The 22,872-nt window shown below is 46.2% G+C and overlaps 2 protein-coding genes across 4 annotated transcripts; one reads left to right on the top strand and one right to left on the bottom strand.

The window, feature by feature from the left end:
* The first annotated feature begins 18 nt into the window (after positions 1-18).
* Positions 19-22,795, top strand: HGSNAT (heparan-alpha-glucosaminide N-acetyltransferase). Of its 3 annotated transcripts, XM_061992462.1 has the most exons (16): positions 19-300; positions 10,392-10,513; positions 11,444-11,513; positions 12,152-12,221; positions 13,276-13,382; positions 13,798-13,874; positions 14,490-14,520; positions 15,423-15,583; positions 15,896-16,011; positions 16,691-16,812; positions 19,000-19,126; positions 19,263-19,349; positions 20,082-20,159; positions 20,277-20,347; positions 20,484-20,596; positions 21,555-22,795. In XM_061992462.1, exons 3-16 carry the CDS (start codon positions 11,470-11,472, stop codon positions 21,734-21,736), a joined length of 1,386 nt encoding a protein of 461 aa, XP_061848446.1. In that variant the 5' UTR covers positions 19-300; positions 10,392-10,513; positions 11,444-11,469; the 3' UTR covers positions 21,737-22,795. The 3 variants fall into 3 exon arrangements, with proteins under 3 accessions (XP_061848446.1, XP_061848448.1, XP_061848447.1); XM_061992464.1 differs by lacking the exon at positions 20,484-20,596 and having other exon boundaries at positions 21,555-21,679; XM_061992463.1 differs by lacking the exons at positions 19-300; positions 10,392-10,513; positions 11,444-11,513; positions 13,276-13,382.
* Positions 6,800-9,238, bottom strand: POMK (protein O-mannose kinase). The gene is made up of 2 exons (XM_010201444.2): positions 8,618-9,238; positions 6,800-8,112 (listed from the first exon to the last, which is right to left on the bottom strand). The coding sequence occupies exons 1-2, from the start codon at positions 8,909-8,911 to the stop codon at positions 7,339-7,341; spliced, it is 1,068 nt and encodes a 355-aa protein (XP_010199746.2). The 5' UTR covers positions 8,912-9,238; the 3' UTR covers positions 6,800-7,338.
* Positions 22,796-22,872: the final 77 nt, after the last annotated feature.

The raw sequence follows: 22,872 nt of genomic DNA, 5'->3' as shown, positions 1-22,872 counted from the left end.
CGTCAGGCGACCGGCGGGGCGGGAGGGAGGGTTCCGCGCCTCGGCTGCCCCGCCGCCATCGCGGGGTGGCCCTCAGCGGGGGCAGCAAGCGCCTCCGGCAGCTCCTCTTGCCACCTCCCACCTCGTTTCCCCTACCGCTACCGGTCCCTGCGGCGGGACGGCGTGTGAGTAAGCGACCGTTGGTGTCGCCGGGGATGGAGCAGACTGTTTGCGCCCGCGGTGGCAGCGCCCTGAGGAAGGCCCGGGCGGGATAGAGGCCGGCGGAGCTGTGAAGTCGTGGGCTGGCGCTCGCTCCGCGGTGTACGTTATCAACATGGTTCATCTGTCTTTGCTTTATGCTTATTGCAGGGGGTACTTATGTTGTTATTTGTCTTTAACGTTTATAAGACAATATGAGCAAAAGCCAAGTATTATTAGGGCCTGATTTATCAAACCTATGTTAAACATTCAGAATGAGTCTCAGGAAGTGCTCTGACCCCTTACTGAGTAGAGGGAGTCAAGACACCTTGGTCAGATGGCACTCACTTTGCAAATGTCCGTCAGGCCTGGGGAAACTGTCCTTTGGAAAGACATTACCTCAGTGCAAGACATGCCAAGTCATTCTCTTTCTGTCATATGGAACAAATTCATTTCAAGAGGCCTCAGATCAGGGCATAAAAGGATATGGGTGAAAACAGCATTATATAAAAAAAGGAAAGAAAAAAAAAGCTAAGGCAGTGTTATCATGAGAAAAATCCCTTGCCCTACATGCTGTGGGAAAGAAGAGTAGAACAGCAATTAGGCCTAATTCTAGGTCATTAAATTGGGATGGCACCCATACACAGAACTGTGGAAACCACTAAGGGATAGAGGGGGGAAGTGTTGCTTATGCAACAGAACAGAAGACAGTTAATTAAGCATGGTCTTACAGGGATCTTAAACAGTTTCTCATGAAGCTGAGGCTTTTTGTTTGGTTTTTTAGTGTGTTGAACTTTTCTGCAAACAGACCTGACAAGAAACTTACATGTCCTTGCAAGAAAAGGGAAAGAATAAACATAAGTAACTAGGGTAGTCCTTGCATTTCACAACTACCTCTAGACCTCAATTGAGATCAGGCTCCCTTGTACGGAGTGTGGAGAAGCTGTATCTAAAGGCACGTTTTGTATTAACCCTTCAGCTCTGCTCTGGACAACCTGGAAAGGGGCTGGAACATCCCAGGACTCAGCACCCAGCTTCCCATCTGGAGGAAGCCAAGGTCTCTATCCACAAAGCAGAACTTCAGGTCCTGCAGCTCTTCCACATAAGAACAGATTCTACCTATCAGCAGGTGCCTGATTTGACTGATTTAATTCAATGCTGGATTTAAGGCTCAGGTAATCCACCCATCCCCAATGTGAGACACAGGCAGAAAGAGATTTTTTTTTCCCCCCACATACCGCTCTGAAGTTAGCAAATGTTAAGCAGGGGGTGGGACAGGGTTACACTGAGAAGCACAACATCTGGCACTGCAGTGAGTGTGACAGCCTTGCAAACCTGAGAAAAAGGAGTCATCTCTCACTGTATCAATAGGAGTTCTGGGGATGTGGGCCACCTTTGTGACTTCTGTGAGGAATCTGGTTCAAATACCAAAGTTTGTTGACTCTTAAGCCTAGGTACCTGTTGTGGTACACTCTTGTTTCCTTTTATAGCTTGAGGGTTTTTTTCAGTCTGAGGCTCCCAAAACACTTTCAGAAATGGGAATGCAAGGCTACTGCTGCATTTGGCCCAAACAAAGTCAGCCCTTGCAGTTGTCGTTGAATGCACAAGAAATGATGTGACCTGTCTGCGTGGATTACATAGCACATTTATTTGTAGCTTGGACGAGGTGGGATGGGATAACCAACACTTGTGTATGCTGTTCATGCATGAGGACATCAGTTGCTTTCTGTTTTCTTATACCAAAGCTGCTGGTAGGGAAAGTACTGTCATTTTGTGCTGTGCCTGTATAGCACCCACCCTCTAGGATCCCAGCCTGTGACAAAAGCGGGTAGGCACTAAACAAATAATATGTAATAATAACATATGGTATTGGCATAGGCTACTCTGGCAAGATGTAGCTAATGGAGACCCAAGCTTACCAGCCAGATTTTCAACGTTGCACAGTAGCAAATATGCCCAGGTAGTTTCATCTACAGGTCAGACACAACCTCTCACAGGAACCAGCTCTTGGGGAGAAAAACAAATAGCTTTGTGATTTATTAAAAAAAAAAAAAAATCCTGACTTCATTCCCATAGAATTGTCAAGAGAATTGCTGAAAAGGGTCTTCCAGCTCTGCTAGGAAAGAATTCACTTTCTAGGAGTCCTTAGCATCTAGCAACTACTATAAGTTTGTCTGAAAGCTGCTGAACATTACCAGTTTTGAAAATTCAGTTACTTCATTTCCAAAATGTGAATGTTGGAATCTAACAGAAAGCTTGTCCTTTCGAAAATTATGGCCAAAGAATGTGTGTCCCTCTCTCTCTTTATACATATATATTTTTTAATGGTTTCTGAGTTACCCAGAGCTAAATAGAATGAGAAATCATTGAGACATAAATATCACTGTAATGTAAATACATTCACCATTTAATCCTGATAAATACTGGATTATAGACTTCAGAACAGAGACTGATAATTATTGGAAATCATGTGGTCATCTCAAGTATACAGTATTTCAATTAAAATAAAACCATAAAGCCCCTCTTCTTTTTTAAAAGTACCATCTAGCATATAATTTATTTGGATGAACTCTACAAATATATGCATTATATCACGCTAGAAGAACTTGAGAACCACTTTTTTCTTGTTCCCAGGGTCTCTTGACTGTTGGTAAGACATTACAGCCACAAAGATAGAATTGGTTTACAGTTGCAAATCCTGCCAAATATCTCACAAATTACATTGGGGCAAACAGCACTGCCTCTGTTTCACAAAGATAATGATCTGATGTTTTGTTTGTGTGGCACCAAAGGAAAATATTGGTTTAGAGCATGTGAGGGGATTTCAAAAAGTTTGTTTGGTATTCTAAACTTCTGATACACTCAGTAGTTCCGGCTGTATTGAATACAGAGTAACATGGATGTTAAAAGTAACCTTTAGGGGGGAAAAAAAAAAAAAGCGAAGAAAAGCCTTGTGAATGCTTTGTGTCCATTTTGTTTCCTCAGTATTCACCCAGAGCTGCAGAACAGCTGGTGTGGATGTGCAGGCTGTACCTTGAAGCCCTGCCAGCCTGGCATGCACAGGTGAGCTACCTGTGCAGGCTCCTCACCTGCGTAGCATTTAGTTTTTAGTGTAGTCTGAAATCCACAGCACACAAAGGGACATGTGCTACATCCCGCTTGAGCCACCGAGAAGCCTGCAGTTGGCACACAGTTCAGTAGGGAAAGCAGTAGAACCTTGACAGTGCTGTTCATTGGGTAACGCTGAGGAGAAAAAGAAGAGAGCGTGGTGGGTTTGAACAGAATCTGAGGCTGCGCTGAGGCCATCAGTTTCTGCTCTGTCTTCTGTGGCCCAAACCTGTCAGGTAAGAGCTAAACTTTATTGGGAAATCTGATGGGATTCCCACTGTTATGGCAACAGCATCAGACCAAGGGTAGAGCATACCATACTCATAGAGTATGTCCTGAGTTTGTACCAGCAGACAGCAGGCTCAGCTGGTACATCCTAGGTTTCCCTGTATTCTCCACTGTTGGCATAGCAGTGTCCCAGGGAGGCTTGGTCAGGGAATCAGGTTCTGGGAGACAGTCTCTGCTTTGGTTCTTTGGAGCGGGCAGGATGTTCTGTGGAACTGTTGCAGGGATGGCAGAGGAGGCACTGCCCGAAAGGGAAGGGCAAGGTGGCGCAGGTCAGTGACCTTAGCAAAAGGATTGTCCTGTCCCGGGACAAGAGACCAGACTCAAGGCCTTCATCTTGGTGATGACAGCAAACAAAACCCCTGGGACCATGACCACCTAAGGTGGTTTGAAAAACCTCTGAAGTTCTCTCAAGGAGATGAGCGCTAGCAGCAAGTCCTCCTTGTGTGGCCTGTCTTTGTGCCATCTCTTTAGCTGAACTTTCGGACAGAGGAACCAGGATACAATAGGAAGCCTAGCAGCAACCATCCAGGAGAAGTGTATTTTGTGGGAAAGGATAGGGAATGTGGGGCCCTAGATTTGAGCTTGAGATAAGAACCAGCAGCTGTTGAGGTTAGGCAGAACTGTGACAATGGTCTTGGCAAGGGAGGTTGTGTCCATTTGTCTAGAGCTGTCGGGGCAGTAGATGAGAGAGAGGCTTGCACGCTTCCAGCTGTGAACAGCCCTCTACCTGCTCTTCAACCTTTGGTATTTCCCACGAGACATGGAAGAACTGCTTGTACTCAGGCAACAAAGCCCTCAAATGTTTACCCAAGGCTGTGACTGGTAGTGAAAACTGGAATGGCCAGCAGAGATAATTATAAAGAGGAGAGGCAACAGCATGTGGGGCTGTCTTGCCTCTTTTCCCTTCTCCATGAGGCCTTTTCACTTCCCTTTAACAGAAAAGAATCTTGAAATATGGGAAGGACAGGATTCATGCAATCTTGAGCTTGCCAAAGGGGTCAGTGGGGAAGAACAGAAAGACAGAGAAAGTGCAAACTCTTCTGATTTTACTGAAAGACTGGGAGGCAGTGACACTGAAAGTTGGTTGAGATTGCACCGAGTTGAGATTAAAAGGGATGATATACAAATATGATGAACAAGTTAAAGGGGACGTAGCCCCTTCGACTGACACATGAGGCTCTTCTGACAGCCCTCCTATCTGTCTTGTTACTACATACTAACTAATGCAAACACAATGAGATCTTTTAGGGGTTTCTGTAAGTTTGCTAGCAAAATACTGTCTTCAAGGTCAGATCCTAGCTATGTTTGGGCATGAGAGGCTACAACTGTTAGTGACTAACTAAACTGACCTTCATGCTGCCATCTAGTGCTTCCTCTTCCACAGAAACCACATCCCTCCTAAGAAACTTTGAAGCCCCATAATGCTGTATTCAGAACAAATGTCATTTATTCCTGCTGGAATAGAACACCAGCCACAAGCTGAAGGAGAGGGAACAAGGAAGGGACCTGCAAGGGACTCAGTGCTCAGGGTGAATGTTTAGGGAGACACCTTTTCTTAAAAAAAAGTTGGTAACTATTTCATCCAGGAACAGAGAGGTGGCAAGGGAGCTATTCAGAACCAGCATTTGTCCTCATGGGTTTTTTTTTCACTCTGTGAAATGAATGTGTCTGTCTGCAAGGTGCAACAGTACACATCACAGCAAGAAGCTTGTCCTAACCCAGAGACCAGCATAAGAAGCTTGTCAGGTTCTTCTTGTCTGTCCTTGCTACTCTCCTGAAAACCACATGGTATGTTTACTTCACAGACATCAGATGCTGACTTTTCTTTCACATACACATGATGGCTAACAAAAGGTAATGAGTTATTGCTGGGGACACATGAAAAAGATCTGAGTCCTGGCCCTTCAAAGCTTGATCTCTGGCTTTGAAGTGTGTAACAGGATGCTTTTCCAACTGTTGCACATCCTCGAGCTGTACAACTCTGACCCTAATAATAACAACTTGAGAGTTCATGGGCTGGATGATGCAATTACAACAGAGAGTGCATTCTTTTTCCTCAGGCTTCTTTAAGGTGTTTTAAGTCAAAGTCCAAAACAAACATGAGGCATCCAGATTCATTGTTCTTTCTTGGAGACCCTGACTTCTGAGCTTTGCTTCCTGACAACCTGAGCAGGAAAGCTGCCAGGAAGGATCATACAAGCAAAAAAAAAGGCAAAAATCCACTAATTTCAGAAAAGAGACTGCCCCAAGGGAAAGCAGGGCCATAATGACCAGCCTTTAAAGGGCTTCTTCCACTATATGGAATCAGGTATGAATTTAGTAATTTGCAGAACACAGGCGTGTTTGAGCATTATGTGTACAAACTGACTGCAATTTCTGAGTGCACTTGCAACAGCCTGCTGATGTGGGGAGGGATATCAGCACAGCAAAGAACAGAACCAAACTCCTCAGCAGAAAAGACAGTGTGTTTACAAATCACCTCTCAAGTCAAAATATGACAGTTGTCTCAGGCCCCTGGGTCTTTCTCTTAGATCTGTTTCAGAAAGTGCTCAGGTGCACAGTGGTAGAGTCCACGTGTCTCATTCATACTACTCTCGTTTCTTCACTGACAGAAAACGTACATCCCTAATCCAAACAGAGCCTACTGCTGGATTAAGGCATCCCTATTCCTTCTTTTCAGCTGCTGGAACCAGGCTGTGACATCCATGTAGGTGCCAAAAGCTTTCTCTTAAGCACATTGAAAAAAAAAAAACCAGCCTGTCTTTATGCATAGTGGGCTTTTAATTGAGACCCAATAGTGTTGTTTGTGCTGAATACAGGGCTTTTATTTTCTAAATGCTCGTTGCTGTGGAAGGAAGTCACATTCTCTTTCAGGTCCTTGTTTTCCCCCCTTCCATTGAGTCATTATGATAAGGGAATGAAAAAAATATACACCTCAGGTCTCTTCTAAAGCACTCAGGATTTCTGTGGATTAAAAAAGAGCTAGAGACTCCTGTATTACATCTTCACCTCTAAAGAGCCTGTCTGAGAATATCACGGGACAAAAGCTTCAAAACCAAGAGCATGAGTCTGTAAGCAGCCTGTTTGTGATCTGCGTCATCTGCTTGCTTACAAAGCAGCCACATGCTTGCTGGTGTGGGATATGGGGCCCACAGAGCGATGACCCTACAGATCCAAACCCAACCTATTCCCCATCCAACAGGGAAAGACTGCTGTTGGGGCTCTGGCATCAGGGCTCAGCAAAACCTGAGGTGAACGGGGGTGCTCCTTTCTGAGTCACCACTGCTTTTACTCCATGGGAAAGTGGGTGAGGGCATTGTGGATAAGACAAGGGCCAAAGCCACAGGAATCAGCACAAAGCTTGTGGGAGACATGCCATTGTCTCTGCTCTGCAGTCATCTGCCAATCAGTTTAAGTGGACCAATATTTGGTTTTAATTCTTTTTGTGTGCAATTTTTTTAATAGAGCTGTTGTGTAAATGTTGCAAAAGACATTCGTTATTTCTTAAGGAACAAATTTCCTCCTGCACCCACACAACTTCATTTTTTCCTCCTCCTCCTTTCCAATGATAGGTTTAACATGCCAATGGGAAGACTGCACAGCTCCAGCATCGAGTGGGTTTTATTAGTTTATTTATTTTTTAGATTCAAGAGGTAGAAGCTCAATCATTATTTTCATCTCACTTTTGGGAACAGAGAGTTTGCCCTTCAGGCAACATAAATAAATAGGAAGGACATCAGCTTCAGTATGTTGTCTCATGACTCACTACAGCATTTCCCTAGTACCAGGCATGGCTGCCTCCTGAATAAGCAGAGTTAAAACTTTCCTGTAGGTGTCCAAGACCTCTTGGGCAGAAGGCCTTTCAGACGGGTCCTCTTTCTTACATGCTGCATGGATGTCAAACAAATGCAGTCGCACAACATCACTGCCTTCAACATGGCCCAAGAAAAAATTAGAGACATCTGGGATTTTCCATATGTCTGTTTTCTCATCATAGGGAGGCATGAGGTCATCCTCAAAGGGTACCTCGTCTCCATAGGGCCAACGCTGCTCAGGAGCTACAAACTTGCCCTGGAGCTCCCGATGGCCACACTTCACCAGCCTGCCAGCACTCCTGTTCACTATAGGCAGAGCGTCCAAATCGTTCACCAGGATGTGGAAGTCACTTGTTAGGAGATACTGAGAGAGGACCTTGTCCAGGTCATTGGAGTCACACATCACCAAGGTGCCCATTGGGCTGCCATGCAGGTACTGAATGATGCTCACGTAGTCTATGGCAAGCATCAGCCTGCGGTGCCAGGTGTTCATGCCCTTGTACTTGGGCATGTGGAGAGTTTCATTCAGGCCCCTCACAGAGCCTAGAGGGTGGTACTCAGTGAGGATTGTGAACTGCTGCTCACAGAAGCCAAGCAGCCGGACAACATGCTTGCTTTGAAGTGCTTTAAGCATCTTCAGTCCATGGAGAAAGTCCTCCTTCAGCTCTGAGTTGGTAAGCTGTGAAAGGACCACCTTGTTTTCCTTCCACTCAGAAAGGAAGACCTGAGAACATGCAAGAGACATATAAGACATGTGGAGAGTCTTCTACCAACTGCTACCTGCTGCCGCTGACCTCCAAGTGACTGCTTAGTCACAACTAAAACTGCAGTCACCAGCCACGGTCAAGTTTTAAGTAGGGCTATGTACCTGTCACAGCAAGCCCTTACCAATGCCATAATTACATCACGATTCTTTATGTTTTCTTTAGAATGGAATGAATTATTTCATACTGCCCAGACAGCCAGTCTTACCCTGACGGAACTACTGTACCACACTCCAGAAATGCTTCGAGGCCTGTGATTTTGCTGGTGTAGCTGGATGTTGTTCAGTGCTGGGGAGGTGGCCCAGGGCTCCAGTCACACTCTTCTACCTGTTCTGTGCATCTTATGAGTAGCCATATGTCCCTGGCTGCCTACAGTAATTAGCTGCTGTGAGGATAATTAATTACAGCAGGAGTGTAGGCATTAGTTAGCCAGCAAAGAGTGAAAGGAAGGAAAATGGAACTCACCTTTTTCACAGCACCTTCACCAACACGCTTAAGTTTCCTGACTTCCCTGTTTATGGCTTCACAGGAGAGCCATGGAGAGCAATTCTTCGCTGCTCCCAGTTTGAAGTACCCAAAAGGGCAGAGGGTAGGGTCTGTTTCAGCACGTCCTGAAGAGATGTGAAACTTGCTGAGGTACAGGTAGAGAAGGGCATTAAGTAGCAGGATGGCTGCAAGCAGCAATGCCAACGAGACCGATGACACCTCCCTGGGAGGAAACTCCCTCCTAACGAGGTGAGATTTCTTTTTCATGGCCATGCTTTCTGCATTCTCCGTGAAAGACGGAGGCTATGCAGGACCCTCTTCCCAGCCTGGAGGTGAGGGTCTGCGGGGCCTTTTCATTGCAGGCTGCACAGCTGCCTCACAGGCACTGCGGTCCCCAGCCTGGAGCTTACGGAGACAGGCCACGCGTGGCAGTGGAGGCCGTTCAAAGCGGCGTCCAGCTCGACGCCCGCTCCGCCGCTCATCTTGGCATTCTGAAGAGACGGGCTCGGGCTGCCGCTGCCCCGGGCAGGGCCGCTGGACCCCGGCACGCACGGAGGGGGCAGGGAGGAACGAAGAACAGCTAGACTCCGCGGTGGCCGGGCAGCGCGGCGGCACCGCCCCGGAGCGGCGTGGGGCGGAGCGCAGCGCGATGGCGGCAGCGGCGGGGCTGGCGGCGTTGGCCGCGGCGCTGGGCGCGCTGCTGATGGCGCCGGGCCTCACGCAGCCGCACGGGCAGCGCCCGCCGGCGCAGGCCGGCAGCCCCGCGGCCCGCGGCAGGCGGATAGATCAGGCCTTGCTGCTCATCCGCAACGAGCTGCCCGCGCAGGGCCTGCGCCTCGCTGCGCTCTCCGGCGCCTGCCACCAGGTGAGCAGCGGGGCCGCGGCAGTGGCGCCGGCACCCTGTCACCCCAGGCCGCTCCCTTGCCTTCCTTCGGTTGCTTCGGTTCGACCTTCGAGCCGGGAGTCCCGCGGCGGGCGCGGCCCCAAGCCCCTGGCCATCTGCTCTCACCCTTTCCTTTGCCGCTATGCAAAGCGGGACTCCCTTTCACGCCTTTAAAACTACTGAGCTTCCTTCCTCCTCTAATTCCGCAGTGCCTGTATCAGTTCCTGGCATTTGTCCCACCAAGCGACGGGACCCTGAGCAAACCGGGCACTGCGGTGGTAACGGTCGACACCCAGCATCCACTTACGCTGCTGCTCACCGGTTATGTGGGTGATGGACAGCTGTGCAAGTACGTGTCCCAGCCCCAAGAAACACCTCGATACCTCTAGCTTAGGTTTTGCCTTTTGTGTTGGTTTTTTTGTTTTTTTTTTTTTTTAAGCAATGCACCGACTTATTGTCTGCTCATCACCCCCTTCTCCCTGACTGCTCAGCCCCAGAGTTAGTCACCTCCCTGCTGCTGTAAGGTGGGATATGTACATTGTAACTGTGCTGAATGGATATGGGCGCAAGAAGGAGCTGAAATGGCCTGCCCGTGCCGGGTGTCTGTCACAGACAGGTTATAGTTGAAGATGATGGGTGATGTAGTAGGTAGCACACTGCATGCGTGGTAAAGCATCTCTGTTGGGCAAGGGTAGGGTAATGCTTGGTAAAGGCAGAGCTGGGCAGCTCCTTACTAGATTATGCTAGTAGGCCAAGTTTTTAGTTTTCAGCTTGCTTTTCCTACACATATTCAGGCTTGCAGTTTGCTGCTGCAGTACCCGTACATAGCGGTGATGGCTCAGCAAGTTTCATTTCCTTTATCCTTTGCAGGATTCAGTATCATTTTGGAGAGTTTGGAAATTATTCCCTTGTGGTAAAGACCCAAAGTACAAGCAACAAAACTGTTTCTTGTGACCTAGTCATCAATGAAGGCCCTATCAACAGCTATCTCCGTATGTAATGCTCTCTTTTCCCTTTTCTTTCTACAACATGCATGTCTCCCAGCAGATCTAACTTCCTAAAAAGCCTGTGCTCAAGCTGTGTTGAAGATATGTCATGGGCTTGCTCCTCTTCTCTCTCAACATCTTACCTCCTTATGTTTTACACACCCATCTTGGAGCCCTGACCAGGGTCAGGCCTCTTCACGTGATATACTGTGTGACCACCACCTTTGTTGCAGCAGGGCTTAGCCTAGAAAAATCAGTGGGTATGTGTCTGGAGAGAGATATTTTTGTAGTTACTTCCTGTTTCCCTGCATGTTTATGCATATACACAGAACTCTCCCCCCTCTTCCCTCTGTCTTGCTTCTGAAAACGTGGGGAACAATTCATAGTATTTGGACTTTTTGCTTGTTGTTCTGCTTTTAAGGTTCACAACTTGGTTTTTTGTCCATCTCTTTTACCAGGGCTGTTTTAAACTCTCATCTATATCTCTTCCATTATTTTTCTTTACATTAGGTTATTCTTCAGTCCTTTCAGTTTTCCTGCTGTGAAGAGAAATTCTCCATACTTGCAAACTTATTATATTACCTTCTCTCCTGTCTTCTTCATGTTGAGACCGTTTTCTTCTTCAGAACATACAGCACATCGGACTCTTAACTCACCATCACCTTGTCATGCAGTGCAGCTTTATTTTGCCTTTTTTAGGCTGAGGTGTGCAGTCACTGAGCTGTGTTTTGAAAGTAGTCTGGTTTTGTTTTGGGTGTTCCTTCTATGGTGTTTAACTCTGGGGCTCAGGCTGAAGATAGGTATTGCACAGAGAAGGTGGTGTGATGATGGGTGGGTTGGACTGTTTGTCATGCTTGTGTCACGCTTGGCCAAACCTGGGCTGCCAAATGGTTTTGTTATATCATTTAGAGTTGTGTTCCTCTCTCTTTCATGTAGCTATTCTCGTTGCTTTCCTGGTTTACATGGGAATCCTTGCTGTCCTGATTGCTGGGCGCCTTTCTATGAAGTAAGTGAACAGTATTGTGATAGTTCCTCACATGTGAAGTGGGGCTGCCTCTTTCAAACCAGGCAGCACAGTGTGGGAGTGCTTCAGAGTCCCACTGTAGCCCAGCTCACAGACCACATCCTGTTCCCAGGTTGCTGTGTACGAGTTAAGCTGTGGTAGCTGTCCATCTGATATTAAATACAGAGTGATAGGCTATCCCTTGAGGGCCAACCTGCAGCCGCTCAGCTCGTGTGCTAATGTGGAGTGGGTACTGCAGAGCAGCTGATGCCTGCCATAAACTCACACACACCCTCTCCTGACTTGCTCCTGGGTCTAGCTCTGAGGTGTTGCAGGTTGGTGAGACCTGAGCATGTGCAGCACAGGCAGCCTTCTGGGCTGTACACTGAGAGAGGCAAGTCATCCTTGCCTGTACACAACTCCAGAATAACACCCCAAACCTCAGCATGGGGCAGTGCAATTACAAAGCTGGGGTCCCAGGTCCTGTCTGAATTTCGATGTCACATATGTGAGCTGGCAGAATAGAAACAGGGACTGTCCTGTCTCATGATTTATGCTGCTGGTTGGTTGATATTAAGATGAAATTGGCTATAAAATACTCCTTGTCTTGTTTCGTGCTTTAATCTGCTGCTGATTTTCAGAATTGATCCAGTCAGAAACTGGGTTTACAAGAAACTGAACCCCAGAGAAACTGATCGTCTGATTAATTCGGTGAGTGACCATTGTATCAGTAATTTGCATTCTGTAATGCATCTCTGAGAAACACACACTACCTGGACATCTGGGCACTCGTTTATCACTAATCATCCTCCCCTTGTGCATGTTCCCTTTGGTACTGATGTCAGACAGGCAATTTTTTGTCCATGGAGAGTGCTAGGCTGGGTTTCCATGCAAGTTTAGTGGATTCTCAGTAGAGGTCTTGTAAGTCTTGAACATACAGCTTTGTGCCCTTTTTAGTTTCCTTGAAGCGCAAGTGTCAGTGAAAATACAATCCCCTTGTGACACAGGTAGCGTAAAGGATGGGGAAGAAATGCCAGCTTCTGTGTCTGCTTCCAGCACAGTAGATATTTTAACAGAATCTATGCTTCATCAAGATTGCTCTGACAGCCTTAGAGCTGGCATTTCTGCATGAGCCCTGTTTTGTATTTGAGTATCAATAGATCATCACAGTGTGGGCTTCACACCTCTAGATTCAAAAGACTTGGGAGCAGAACTCTGCAGCAACTCCTGTAGTTGTCCACAGCTGTCCGCTGCTTTGTGCTGGCACTGGGGCCCATCAGAGTGATTGTGGGGAATTTGATGGGAAAGGAGCCTCTCCTGCATTTGAAAGGATTCGTTTGCTGCTGTTTTAGCTCTCTAAACACTCTCTCTGTGATGTCAGACAAGTACTGATGGGATGGATCCTGTTTGAGTCAGCAGCTGGATCTGCTCAGCTCTGTTATAGAGCAGCACTTACAGAGAGAGCAGGTCTGTGGCTGATTCAAATTGGACCCAGCTCTCATGAGTCTCAGACACAGGCTCTTTTCACTGCATTGTTGTTTCCATCCTGCTCAAAGGTGGAGTGTGGAGCATCTGCAAATATTACTGCAATATGGTGGAGCCACAAGGGGGTTAGAAATAGCAAGTGAGGAAACAAAAGGAAGAGGAATATGGGGAGAGCAAAGACAACCACAGTATGTGAAAGTCTGTGGTTTGCTGACCTCTGATCCCCAGCAGCTGATGCAGCTGCTGACTTGCCATTCTTTTATGTGGTTTGTTCCTGAAGGAGTTGGGGTCTCCGAAGCCAGCAGACTCAGTGAGCAGTGATGCCACCCTGGGGCTGTGGGGCACAGCCCCTCGGCAGCGCCTGCGCTCCCTGGACACCTTCCGAGGGTGAGCATCAGACCTTGCTCAAAAGCAGCTCTTCCAAGGGGAATGAGAGGGTTTTTTCCAATTGGGAGTTGACAGTGTATGGAAATACATAGCAGATGGATGGTTCAAGGGGGCCTTTTTTTCTTAGAAGATAATCAAGGTTTTAATTCTTGGATTTTCCAAAACACTTTGTGGTTGATCTAGTTTGTTCAGCGTGAAAATGCTATGTGGAGGAGCTTGCTTTGGTTCACTGCCACCTGTGATCTTTGAAAAGCGGCTTCCTGGTTGGCAAAGCTGAAACCTTGTACATAATCTTGCTTTAAAAGTGAAATAAACCAGATCTCACAGTTAGAAATGTTTTAATGGGGGTAAACATTAGCTGTGTGTTCATTCATCTGCATGTGATATTTGTGTGTGTTTGTTGTTGTCTTCTTAGGCTCTCTCTCACAATTATGGTGTTTGTTAACTATGGAGGAGGAAAGTACTGGTTCTTCAAACACGAGAGCTGGAATGGTAAAGTACAATTGCGAGAGTTAACCTGGGTTCTGTCTGCAGCAGTACCCAGCCATGGTCAGCGTTGTGGTGGCTGCTGCAGCGAGCCATAGCTCCCATGGAAGGTGGCAGGGGGGATACTGTGCTGGGCAGCCTCAGCAGGCTGTCTGGCCCCTTGGGTTAATGGGCTAGGCGTGTATAGTCCTGCTTGTCACACCGTGACGGGATGGTTCCGGATCACAGTCTGCGTGTAACCTTTTCATTTCTGACAGGTTTCTGTGTTGTTTAATGACTGCACTCGAGCTGATGGCGCTTGATGCTGTACAGACCTTAACAGCTCAGTTGGCCAGTTGAGGAAGGGGTTGGGCAACATGCTGCCCTAGTGGAGAATAGCAAAGGTCCCGTCCCTGAATTTTTTCCCAAGACATGGCAATCAGTTCTGATCCTGTTTTTGAAGAATGGTAAAAGCAGTGAAACAAGATGATTAGCTCTTTGCAAGTTTTGTGTATGTTTTCAGTTTTGGGGCATCAAGTAATAGCAAGCAGCCTGCAATTCCTCTGGAAACTCAACTATAATGTTGCTAAAATACGGAGAGGGTTCGAGGTAAATAATGTGTTCTTTCATATTTCTTTATAGGGTTAACAGTGGCAGATCTGGTGTTTCCATGGTAAGTCTTCCTGAAGAGTATTTCTTTTGTCAATTTATTCTGTCTGTTAATTGCAAGGAGCACATTGTGTGCACCTTGCCTCCACGTGGAAATGTATTTGGAGGGGTGAATTTGTGTTAGAGGCTTGATAGGAACCTGCCCCTCCAGACAACAGCATCATCCTTATGAAGCGATAGGAGAGACACATGTTTTTTGCTGCCCTGCATCCTCCCTCCTGCCCTCACACAATGTCAGTGGGAGGCCCAGGGTTCCCTGCTAGTGGAAGTACAGTACCCCTGAGGAGCTCACTGCCACACTAAGGGGTGGGAGGCAGTCTGTCTGGCAAGACTTAAAGCTGGACTGATGTGTATCCAGAGATGAAATAACCAAAGGAATTTTGAACTAAGCTAATCTCTCAATAACCAGAGAATGGTTTTATGCAGAAGCAATTATCACGTCTACCTCTAGCAGATTTCTCTAAAACGCATGCTGGTTGTGGTTACTCTTGGAGAGGGAGCAGGACTGGGGGCATGAACCTGATCTAGAGGGCTGAAGCGGGTCAGTTCTGAATTTGAATCGTAGATTGCAGCTTGTGTTTTACTGCTCTGAAGGGGCTAATTTAATTTTGGCTAATGGAATTTTTTGGGGGCATATGTATTGCTGCAAAAAGACTAGAATGCAATCACTTCCCTGAGCTTCATTGCCTCAGCTGACCACTAAAAGAGGTGGAAAGGCCCCATGGCGCAAGCTCCATTGTCTGGGGATTTCTGGCAATCAGTGGAAATAGAGTTGCCCAGTTTCACCCAGCTCATGCATTTCTGTTGGGCCAAGGCAGGCTGCTTGGTTAGCTGTAGTGCTGGCTGGCAGGCAGAAGTGTGGTGTGGCATCTGTGAGCTCCAGCTCCTGTCTGTGCACTTCTCCAGGTTTGTGTTCATCATGGGGACATCGATAGCGTTGTCACTGAGCTCCATGCTGACGTGGGGAAGTTCCAAGTGGAAGGTGCTCAGGAAAATCCTCTGGAGGAGTTCTCTGCTAATCTTGCTGGGAATCATAGTTGTGAATCCCAATTACTGCCTTGGACCATGTGAGTGGAACTTGCTCTGCTTGTTGTTCCTTCCTCCTTGGTGGACTATGGAGAAGACTGTCAGCCTTGCTGTACTGGCCAGTGTCATGGGGGCAGTTTGATGGCATCCTGCACAGTGCTGTTCAGTTCTGCAACGATGCAGTTCTGACTCCTGTGCCAACCAGTTTATCTTTTTAGTGGTGTCTTTCCCAGGGTTATGATTTACAGAAGGTGAGGTGGTAGGGTGGAGGTGTCCCTCATTCCTGCAGTGCAGTGGAGGAGAGCTTTCATACTTACAAAATTGTGAGCCCATGTGGCTGGCATGTTTTCCAGTGTCCTGGGATAATTTGCGCGTTCCTGGGGTGCTCCAGAGGCTGGGATTCACCTACCTGGTGGTTGCTGCTCTCGAACTCATGTTTACAAGAGCTGGAGATGAGAGTGAGACCATGGTGAGTTGTGTGGGGAGATGACAAGTGATAGAGTAGGGTTTGGGAGCTTTTACTCTTGGTTGGGCACAAGGAACATATGAGAAATGATAAAAAAAACACGTAGCACCTTATCTGATGTGTAGCATAGCGTGACCCAGCAAAAATTTTGGAGAACATGCACCCTTCAGTGTCCCAGTCTGCATTTTATCCCTTCTGGCTTTACCATATTTGATCCATTCAGGTGGTGCTTAGAAGCAGGCATTCCCAGGCACTTGTGATGACTTTCCACCACCAAGGGACTGCAGGGACAGGCACCTCTACACCGAGTCTTGTGGTCTATTTTTTGTCTGTTTAGTTTTTGCAGTGTTTTTTCACAGCAGGGGAAAGTAATTCTGTTTTTTTGGCTTTTCTGGAGTCTGTTTTCCCAAAAGGCTTTTTTGTTCTACTCACGAATCAAAATTCTTATTGGCATTTTCCAAGCTAAAAAACATTGTGGGCTTTTGTTTTGGTTTGTTTCTCTCCCCTTCCCCAAGTGTCTGGGAATCGTTAGTGAAGATTAAAGGTCTGTTAGTAGAAGCCAGTTTGGTAATGACAACAGTTCCCTCTTGTATCTGGGGGACCCTGCCAGGAAGTACAAGGTGTCGCTGAGGGCATGGTTTTTACTTGCTAGCTAACACCCCCCTTCCTCCACCTTGCACAGGAGACACTATGTCCCGCCCTGCAGGATATTCTCCCCTTCTGGCCCCAGTGGATTTTCATCCTAACGTTAGAGGTGATTTGGCTCTGCCTGACGTTTTTGTTACCAGTGCCAGGTTGTCCCAGGTAAGACTCTGCACTTGGACTACTTTCTGGGGAGCATCAGGTTGTTTTCCTTCTAGATTTTATTAGGCATAGGGAAAAAATGAAGAAGAGAGCTTTTAAGCCAGCAGGGTTAAGGGAAGCATTCATGTGAAAAAAAACTTTTTTTACTTTGGTAGTAAAGTACCAGGTATTATCAGGGTGACATAATTTCATAGAATCATTTAGGTTGGAAAAGACCTTTAAGGTCATCATGTCCAACCACTAACCTCACACTGCCAAGCCCACCACTAAACCATGTCCTTAGCACCTCAGCTACCCAGCTTTTGAATATCTCCAGGGATGGTGCCTCTGCCACCTCCCTGGGCAGCCCATTCCAATGCGCTAATAACCTTCTCGGAGAAAAAATTCTTCCTAATGTCCAATCTAAACCTTCCCTGGGGCAACTTGAGGCCATTTCATCTTGTCCCGTCATTCGTTACCTGGGAGAAGAGACCTGCTCATCCCATCTCATCATTAGAGCAAGGATGATGGGTTTACAAACCTGTTCCCTCCTCAGTATAGCATGCTTAATTTTTTTCTCAGAATTGCTTAGTATTTCATAAATGCCGACTGGGCAGAGAAAGTTACTCTTCCTACAAAGAGATAGGCATTTGGGAAAGGCTCAACTATGATCTGTCAGCATCCTTTTGGGTGCTGATTAAATAGTGTCATCTAGAACTAATCTTTTCTTCTTCAAAGAATAAGAAAGCTACAGTAATTTCAAGGCTGCCACCCATTATTAACCAAACCCCCTTGTTCCCTAAACCAATTGCTCTTAGGCTCTGAATCACATAAGCATCCCTAAACAGAAAAGTATTTAATCACGTGCTTAGGATTTTAGCTTGAAGTCAATAGGACTTAAACAGATGTTAAGACTGATCAAGTGTTTGACACTTCACATGGATGAAAGACAGAAACACCATTACTTCCCTGAATTAGGGCTTAGAAAATGAGCAGAAAAACAGAGATGAACTTAGCACTTCACCTCTAACTTAGGTAGCCTGCATTTTAGACCTCACAAAAGGAAAAACACATGCATATTTGAAGACACTTGTGCAACCTTGTAAGTTTGGACTGGTCAGGAGAAAAGGATAGACGGCTCCCATGTACAGGTTCCACCACAGAGACTAGCACTCATTACAGGCTATAGCCTTAGGTGGGACTGCCACAGCCCAAAAACACAGGTCACATTTAACCCTCTTCAGAAAAACTCTTCAAGGGGGCAGCTGTGGTACCTTCTTCCATAATTTATACTCTCCACAGCTGATGACACATGGAGTGTTTTTTTACGTCATGCTGCACTGATGATACACTAAAGGGTTAGGGACATTTCAACCCCTTAAATACTGTCTTTATCCAGTGAATAGCAAAAGCATATGTCTGCTTTGAGAGAAACCTTGAAAGCCTGCTGAAATGAACTCTCTGGTTCTTCATCTGGCCTCTACAGTAGCAGATATTTAAGCCAGTGATACATCTGTTGAGTAGAATTATCAATGTGTCATACATAGATATCATGCCCATTTTTTTTCAGTCTTTCTTGCATGGAAGCAACACTGTATTCCTAAATTATTGTAACATTTTTTCATGTCTTAACAGCATGTTGCATACTTAATGACAATCATATTCTAGGAGAAAGGCAGTATCATATTTTAACTAGACTTTATGAATTTTGACAAGATACTGATTTTCCAGGTATAAAAGCAATCCCAGTTTCACTATGATTTAATACCTTTTTTCCCCCTCTTTTTCTCTCTTTTAATGATGATTTCAAACTTAAGAATTGTTATTTTCCCCTTCTATCTAAAGAGGAGAATTAAAATCTCCCTGAGTTCTGTGTGCAGCAGTTTGTGCCCATTGCAATGTCACCCATCTCTCCCTTGGCCCCCTGAATAGGTCAGTACCTGTAGAACCAGGGAACAGCCGGCTGAGCAGCTAGGGCTGGAGCATTGCCCAATGCTGCCTGTCCCCTCATGACCCAGCTGCTCGTGGCATGGCAATGGGCAGAACAGGGTGGCCACCAGCCTGCTGTCATGTAGCACCTGTGTTTCTCCATGTGCCTCTGGCCAGGAAAAACATGGAGCATTCAGTTTGCTGAGCCAGTGGGCCAGCTACTGTTCAGGTGGAGCATTACCAGCACTTTGTGCCAAAATCTGTTTCCTTCTGTCCTAGGGGCTACCTTGGCCCTGGGGGCATTGGAGACTTTGGGAACTATCCCAACTGCACTGGAGGAGCTGCTGGTTACATTGATCGCTTGTTTCTTGGAGAAAAGCACATCTACCAGCATCCCTCTTCAAGTGTAAGTTGCTGTTGGTTTGCTGTGTGAAGCTGGAGGCAAGCACTCAACACAGCTGTCAGGAGGGGCTTGGCAGGGCATGGAACAGAAAGGAGAGTAGTTGCTCAAGGTGCCCCATAACAACTATTTTCTCTCTAAGGTGATTTACCAAACAATGATGCCATATGATCCTGAAGGGATCCTGGGGACCATAAATACCATTGTCATGGCATTTCTGGGATTACAGGTACCTCTTTTCTTTCCACCTGTGTGCTATAAGGGGAAGATTTGAAGGAATCTCGGAAAATGGGGAGGCAACTTGGCTTCTTTATTTAAGGCTGAGACTGATTCTAACAAAACCTCTTCCAGAGCAATGCTTTCAGGCTGACTCAGCCTGTGAGCATCAGAGAAGAAAAATCTAACCTGGCAGTAGCTTGCATTAGATAAACCAAGACTTCTCAGGTTTTTTTAAGGGATGGACATAAAGCGTTTGCAAAATACCCACCTGGAAACTTCGTTTGCTTGTTTTAAGGTTGGGCTTACGCTGGGAGGAGGCTGGCTCTGCATGTTGGAAAATAGGGCCAAAAGATGCACAGGCTTCACAGCTTCATTTTAAACATAAAGTTTGAAAGGTGGCAGCTGTGCACATTCTCTGTTGCTGGTTTTCTGCTTGATGTGCAGTGTGTGCTGCCGTGCACAGCCGCAATGGATGTACTTGCCTGCCCTGACATGGGCAGGCAGGGGCTCACACGAGGGCTGCCAACATCCAAAGCTCACAGCTCACCGCCCTCTTTAAAGCATGCTATCATGATGCTTTTTGGTGCAGTTCTAGTTAGTCGTTGCCAGCTTTTCTATCTGCACAAATCCTATTTACACTCTCTGTCTCAGCACAGGTAGCCAGTGGCAAATATATCTGGCTCTTGAACTGTAGTCACATTTAGGGGCATTAACTTATTTTTTTATATTCTTTTTATATTAGGCAGGAAAAATTATCCTGTTCTACAAAGACCAGCACAAACAAATTATGAGTCGGTTTGTCACATGGAGCATAGTAATGGTAAGTCAGATTGTTACGTAGCTCTTTCATAGATACGTATTTTTCTGCAAGGCAAACTTAGCATTTCTGAAGCATGTTGTAGTGGTTATAATAAACTTTAGCATCTTTCTCTTTTAGGGAATTATTTCTGCTATCTTGACAAAATGTTCTAAAGAAGAAGGGTTTATTCCCATAAACAAGAACTTATGGTAAGCAGAGATACAACTATTAGTGTGATTTAGTTTAAGTTCTGTTTTACCTTGGAGAATGTTTTACCTTTCTTCAATTGAGATCTCCTTGTATCACACAGTTCTTTAAATACCTTTCCACTGAAAATGTGTGTAGGTCAATATCATATGTGACAACCATGAGCTGCTTTGCCTTCATGCTCTTATTGCTGATGTATTACCTTGTGGATGTCAAGAGACTGTGGTCGGGTGCTCCATTTTTCTACCCAGGTCAGTAAAAACACAGCAGGAAACACATTCCTTCCAGTCCTTTCTGCACTGATGCAGTCTACATTTTCTGCACTTCTCTTGTCTTTTGGAGAGCTGGGATTTAGGATGAGGTAACGTGAAGGATGCCAGAACAGTTAATTTGAGCTGGATCTTTGCATAGAACCGGGACACTTGAAACTCACATATTTAGGAGCGGGGGGCACTGTCAAGTCTTTAAACGAGGGCTGGAAGCTATTGCCCAATGACTCTTCTCAGCTTGGACTCAAGTTAAGGTCCCAGGGAGCAGCTGCCTAGTACCAAGGAAAATACCACAGCTGGTTCGTAGTTGGTTTTGGAAAGGACTGCTGAGGCTTGGTAACCTAATGGGAAACGCAAAGGCCTGCCAACAGAGTAATACCACTTCTGAAGCTATGGAAGACAGAAGTCCCCTGGGCAGTTGTGTAGGTTCTGTCTCTGTGTTTTAGATAAGCCTGTCTCCCAAAGCATCCCACTGTGGTTTTAACCACACTGGGCTCTTGACAAACATCTGAGTACAGAATGCAAACCCACAGCAGCTTTGGTGTCTGGACAGGAAAATGAGTGGGGTAACAGCACAGTATCCTATCTCCTACCACAAAGCCTAGAGCTTTGAAGGGCAGTCAGCATTTGTTTCTAAAGGCAACAGATCTGACCAAACAGATTGGCACCTGGCCACCCTGAAGACAATAACTGTGATTATTCTCCTGGTCAATAAAATTGCAGGATAGTGGTTTGGTTGTATTTTCAATTTAGCAGATAGGTTGCCTGCATTTCTTTTCAGTAAACACTTTGGGGAAGAGAACTACTTAAGGCTGTATTTGAAAACACGTGTGTAACACCTTTGGGGCCATTAACACCAGCTGCTGTTGTGCTTTCAGGGCTTCTGCCCATGATGTGCACATTCCGGCTCTCAGAAGGTACAACTTGTACTTCCTTTCAGGAATGAACTCAATCCTAGTCTACGTTGGACACGAAGTGTTTGAAAACTATTTCCCTTTCAAGTGGAAGATGCAAGACAGTCAATCCCATGCGGAGCATCTGCTTCAAAACCTCACTGCAACGACTCTTTGGGTCATAATATCATATTTACTTTACAGGAGAAGGATATTCTGGAAAATCTGACAGAGGGGGTCAGCATGTAGCAGGCTTAGACTCTGATGGGGCAAGTGCAGAAGGTGGATTAGCCTGAAATATTGCCATTTGTGCTAGGCTCTATTACTAAAAAGGGATACCAGTTCAAGTTTACCGTGCCATGGAAGCTGCAGTCACGACTTTGATGTGACTTAAGGGACAGTATTTTCCTATTTAGCAAAAACTTATTAACCTGGGGCAGTTGTGCTGGGTTTTCTGTATTTTGTAAATATTTTACTGATTCTCCCTCCTTCATAGAGAGAAGCTGAAAATACTACAACAGTTAGGCAGTCAGAGACAGCCTGATGGTGCTTAAAAAAGGAACTGGAAGGGATCTGGGGGGGTGCCTGCAAGGAGTTACCTGAGTGGGACTGTGGTAACAGTTGATGTGTCTGACAAGGTAGCCCCTTACTCACAGGGTTTATACACTCCCTTGGCATGGGCTGCATGCCAGTGCCACTCTGGCTTCTGTCCCACATCTAATTCCCAAGATCTTTTTTGACTCAGGAGCACCGGCAGCAGCAGCACTTGGGTCAGCAGTGCAGTGTCTGCCTGGGAGACTCAGAGGCACCTCAGCTACAGCCTGCAGCAGAAGGTTGTGACTTCAGTGGCATCTTCTGCTTTGAACCTGGGTCAAAAGCTTAGGGGTAGGATCTTGCTGCCAAAAATCTCTTCTGGTGGCTTATTATCAGTGTGCTGCTGCAGCAGGGGTAGCAGCCTCTCTCTGTGTGCTCTGGGCCTTTGTGTGGCATAACTTGAGCACGGACAAGGTCCAAGATTCAAGTGCTACACGTCAAGACTGCAGAAAGGCCAGTTCCTATTGACCTTGTATAGTCACCTGGATCTTACCAAAGTTCACTCAAAGCAATGCTCTTTATAAATGATTTAAGGGCCCTGAATCTCATAACTGTCAATACAGATAAGAGAGAATTCAGCTTAAAAGGAAGAGATAGCAGACCAATTCAGCGTAAGATAATAGTTTTTGGAAGCTCAGGAAAATAACTCATGCTGTGATTTCCAAATTAATGCTAATAAAAAGCCTGAACTACCCTGCTGTGTTCTCTGTGTATGTATAGACAGAGTATATATGGTATAGTGGGAAAAGAAAAACCAAAACAAAGAGGGCA

This window comes from Colius striatus, chromosome 3 (assembly GCF_028858725.1).
Source record: "Colius striatus isolate bColStr4 chromosome 3, bColStr4.1.hap1, whole genome shotgun sequence".
NCBI classification, from domain to species: domain Eukaryota; kingdom Metazoa; phylum Chordata; class Aves; order Coliiformes; family Coliidae; genus Colius; species Colius striatus.
Note: the sequence above shows the minus strand (reverse complement) of the source record. Positions and strands in the feature narration are given on the sequence as shown.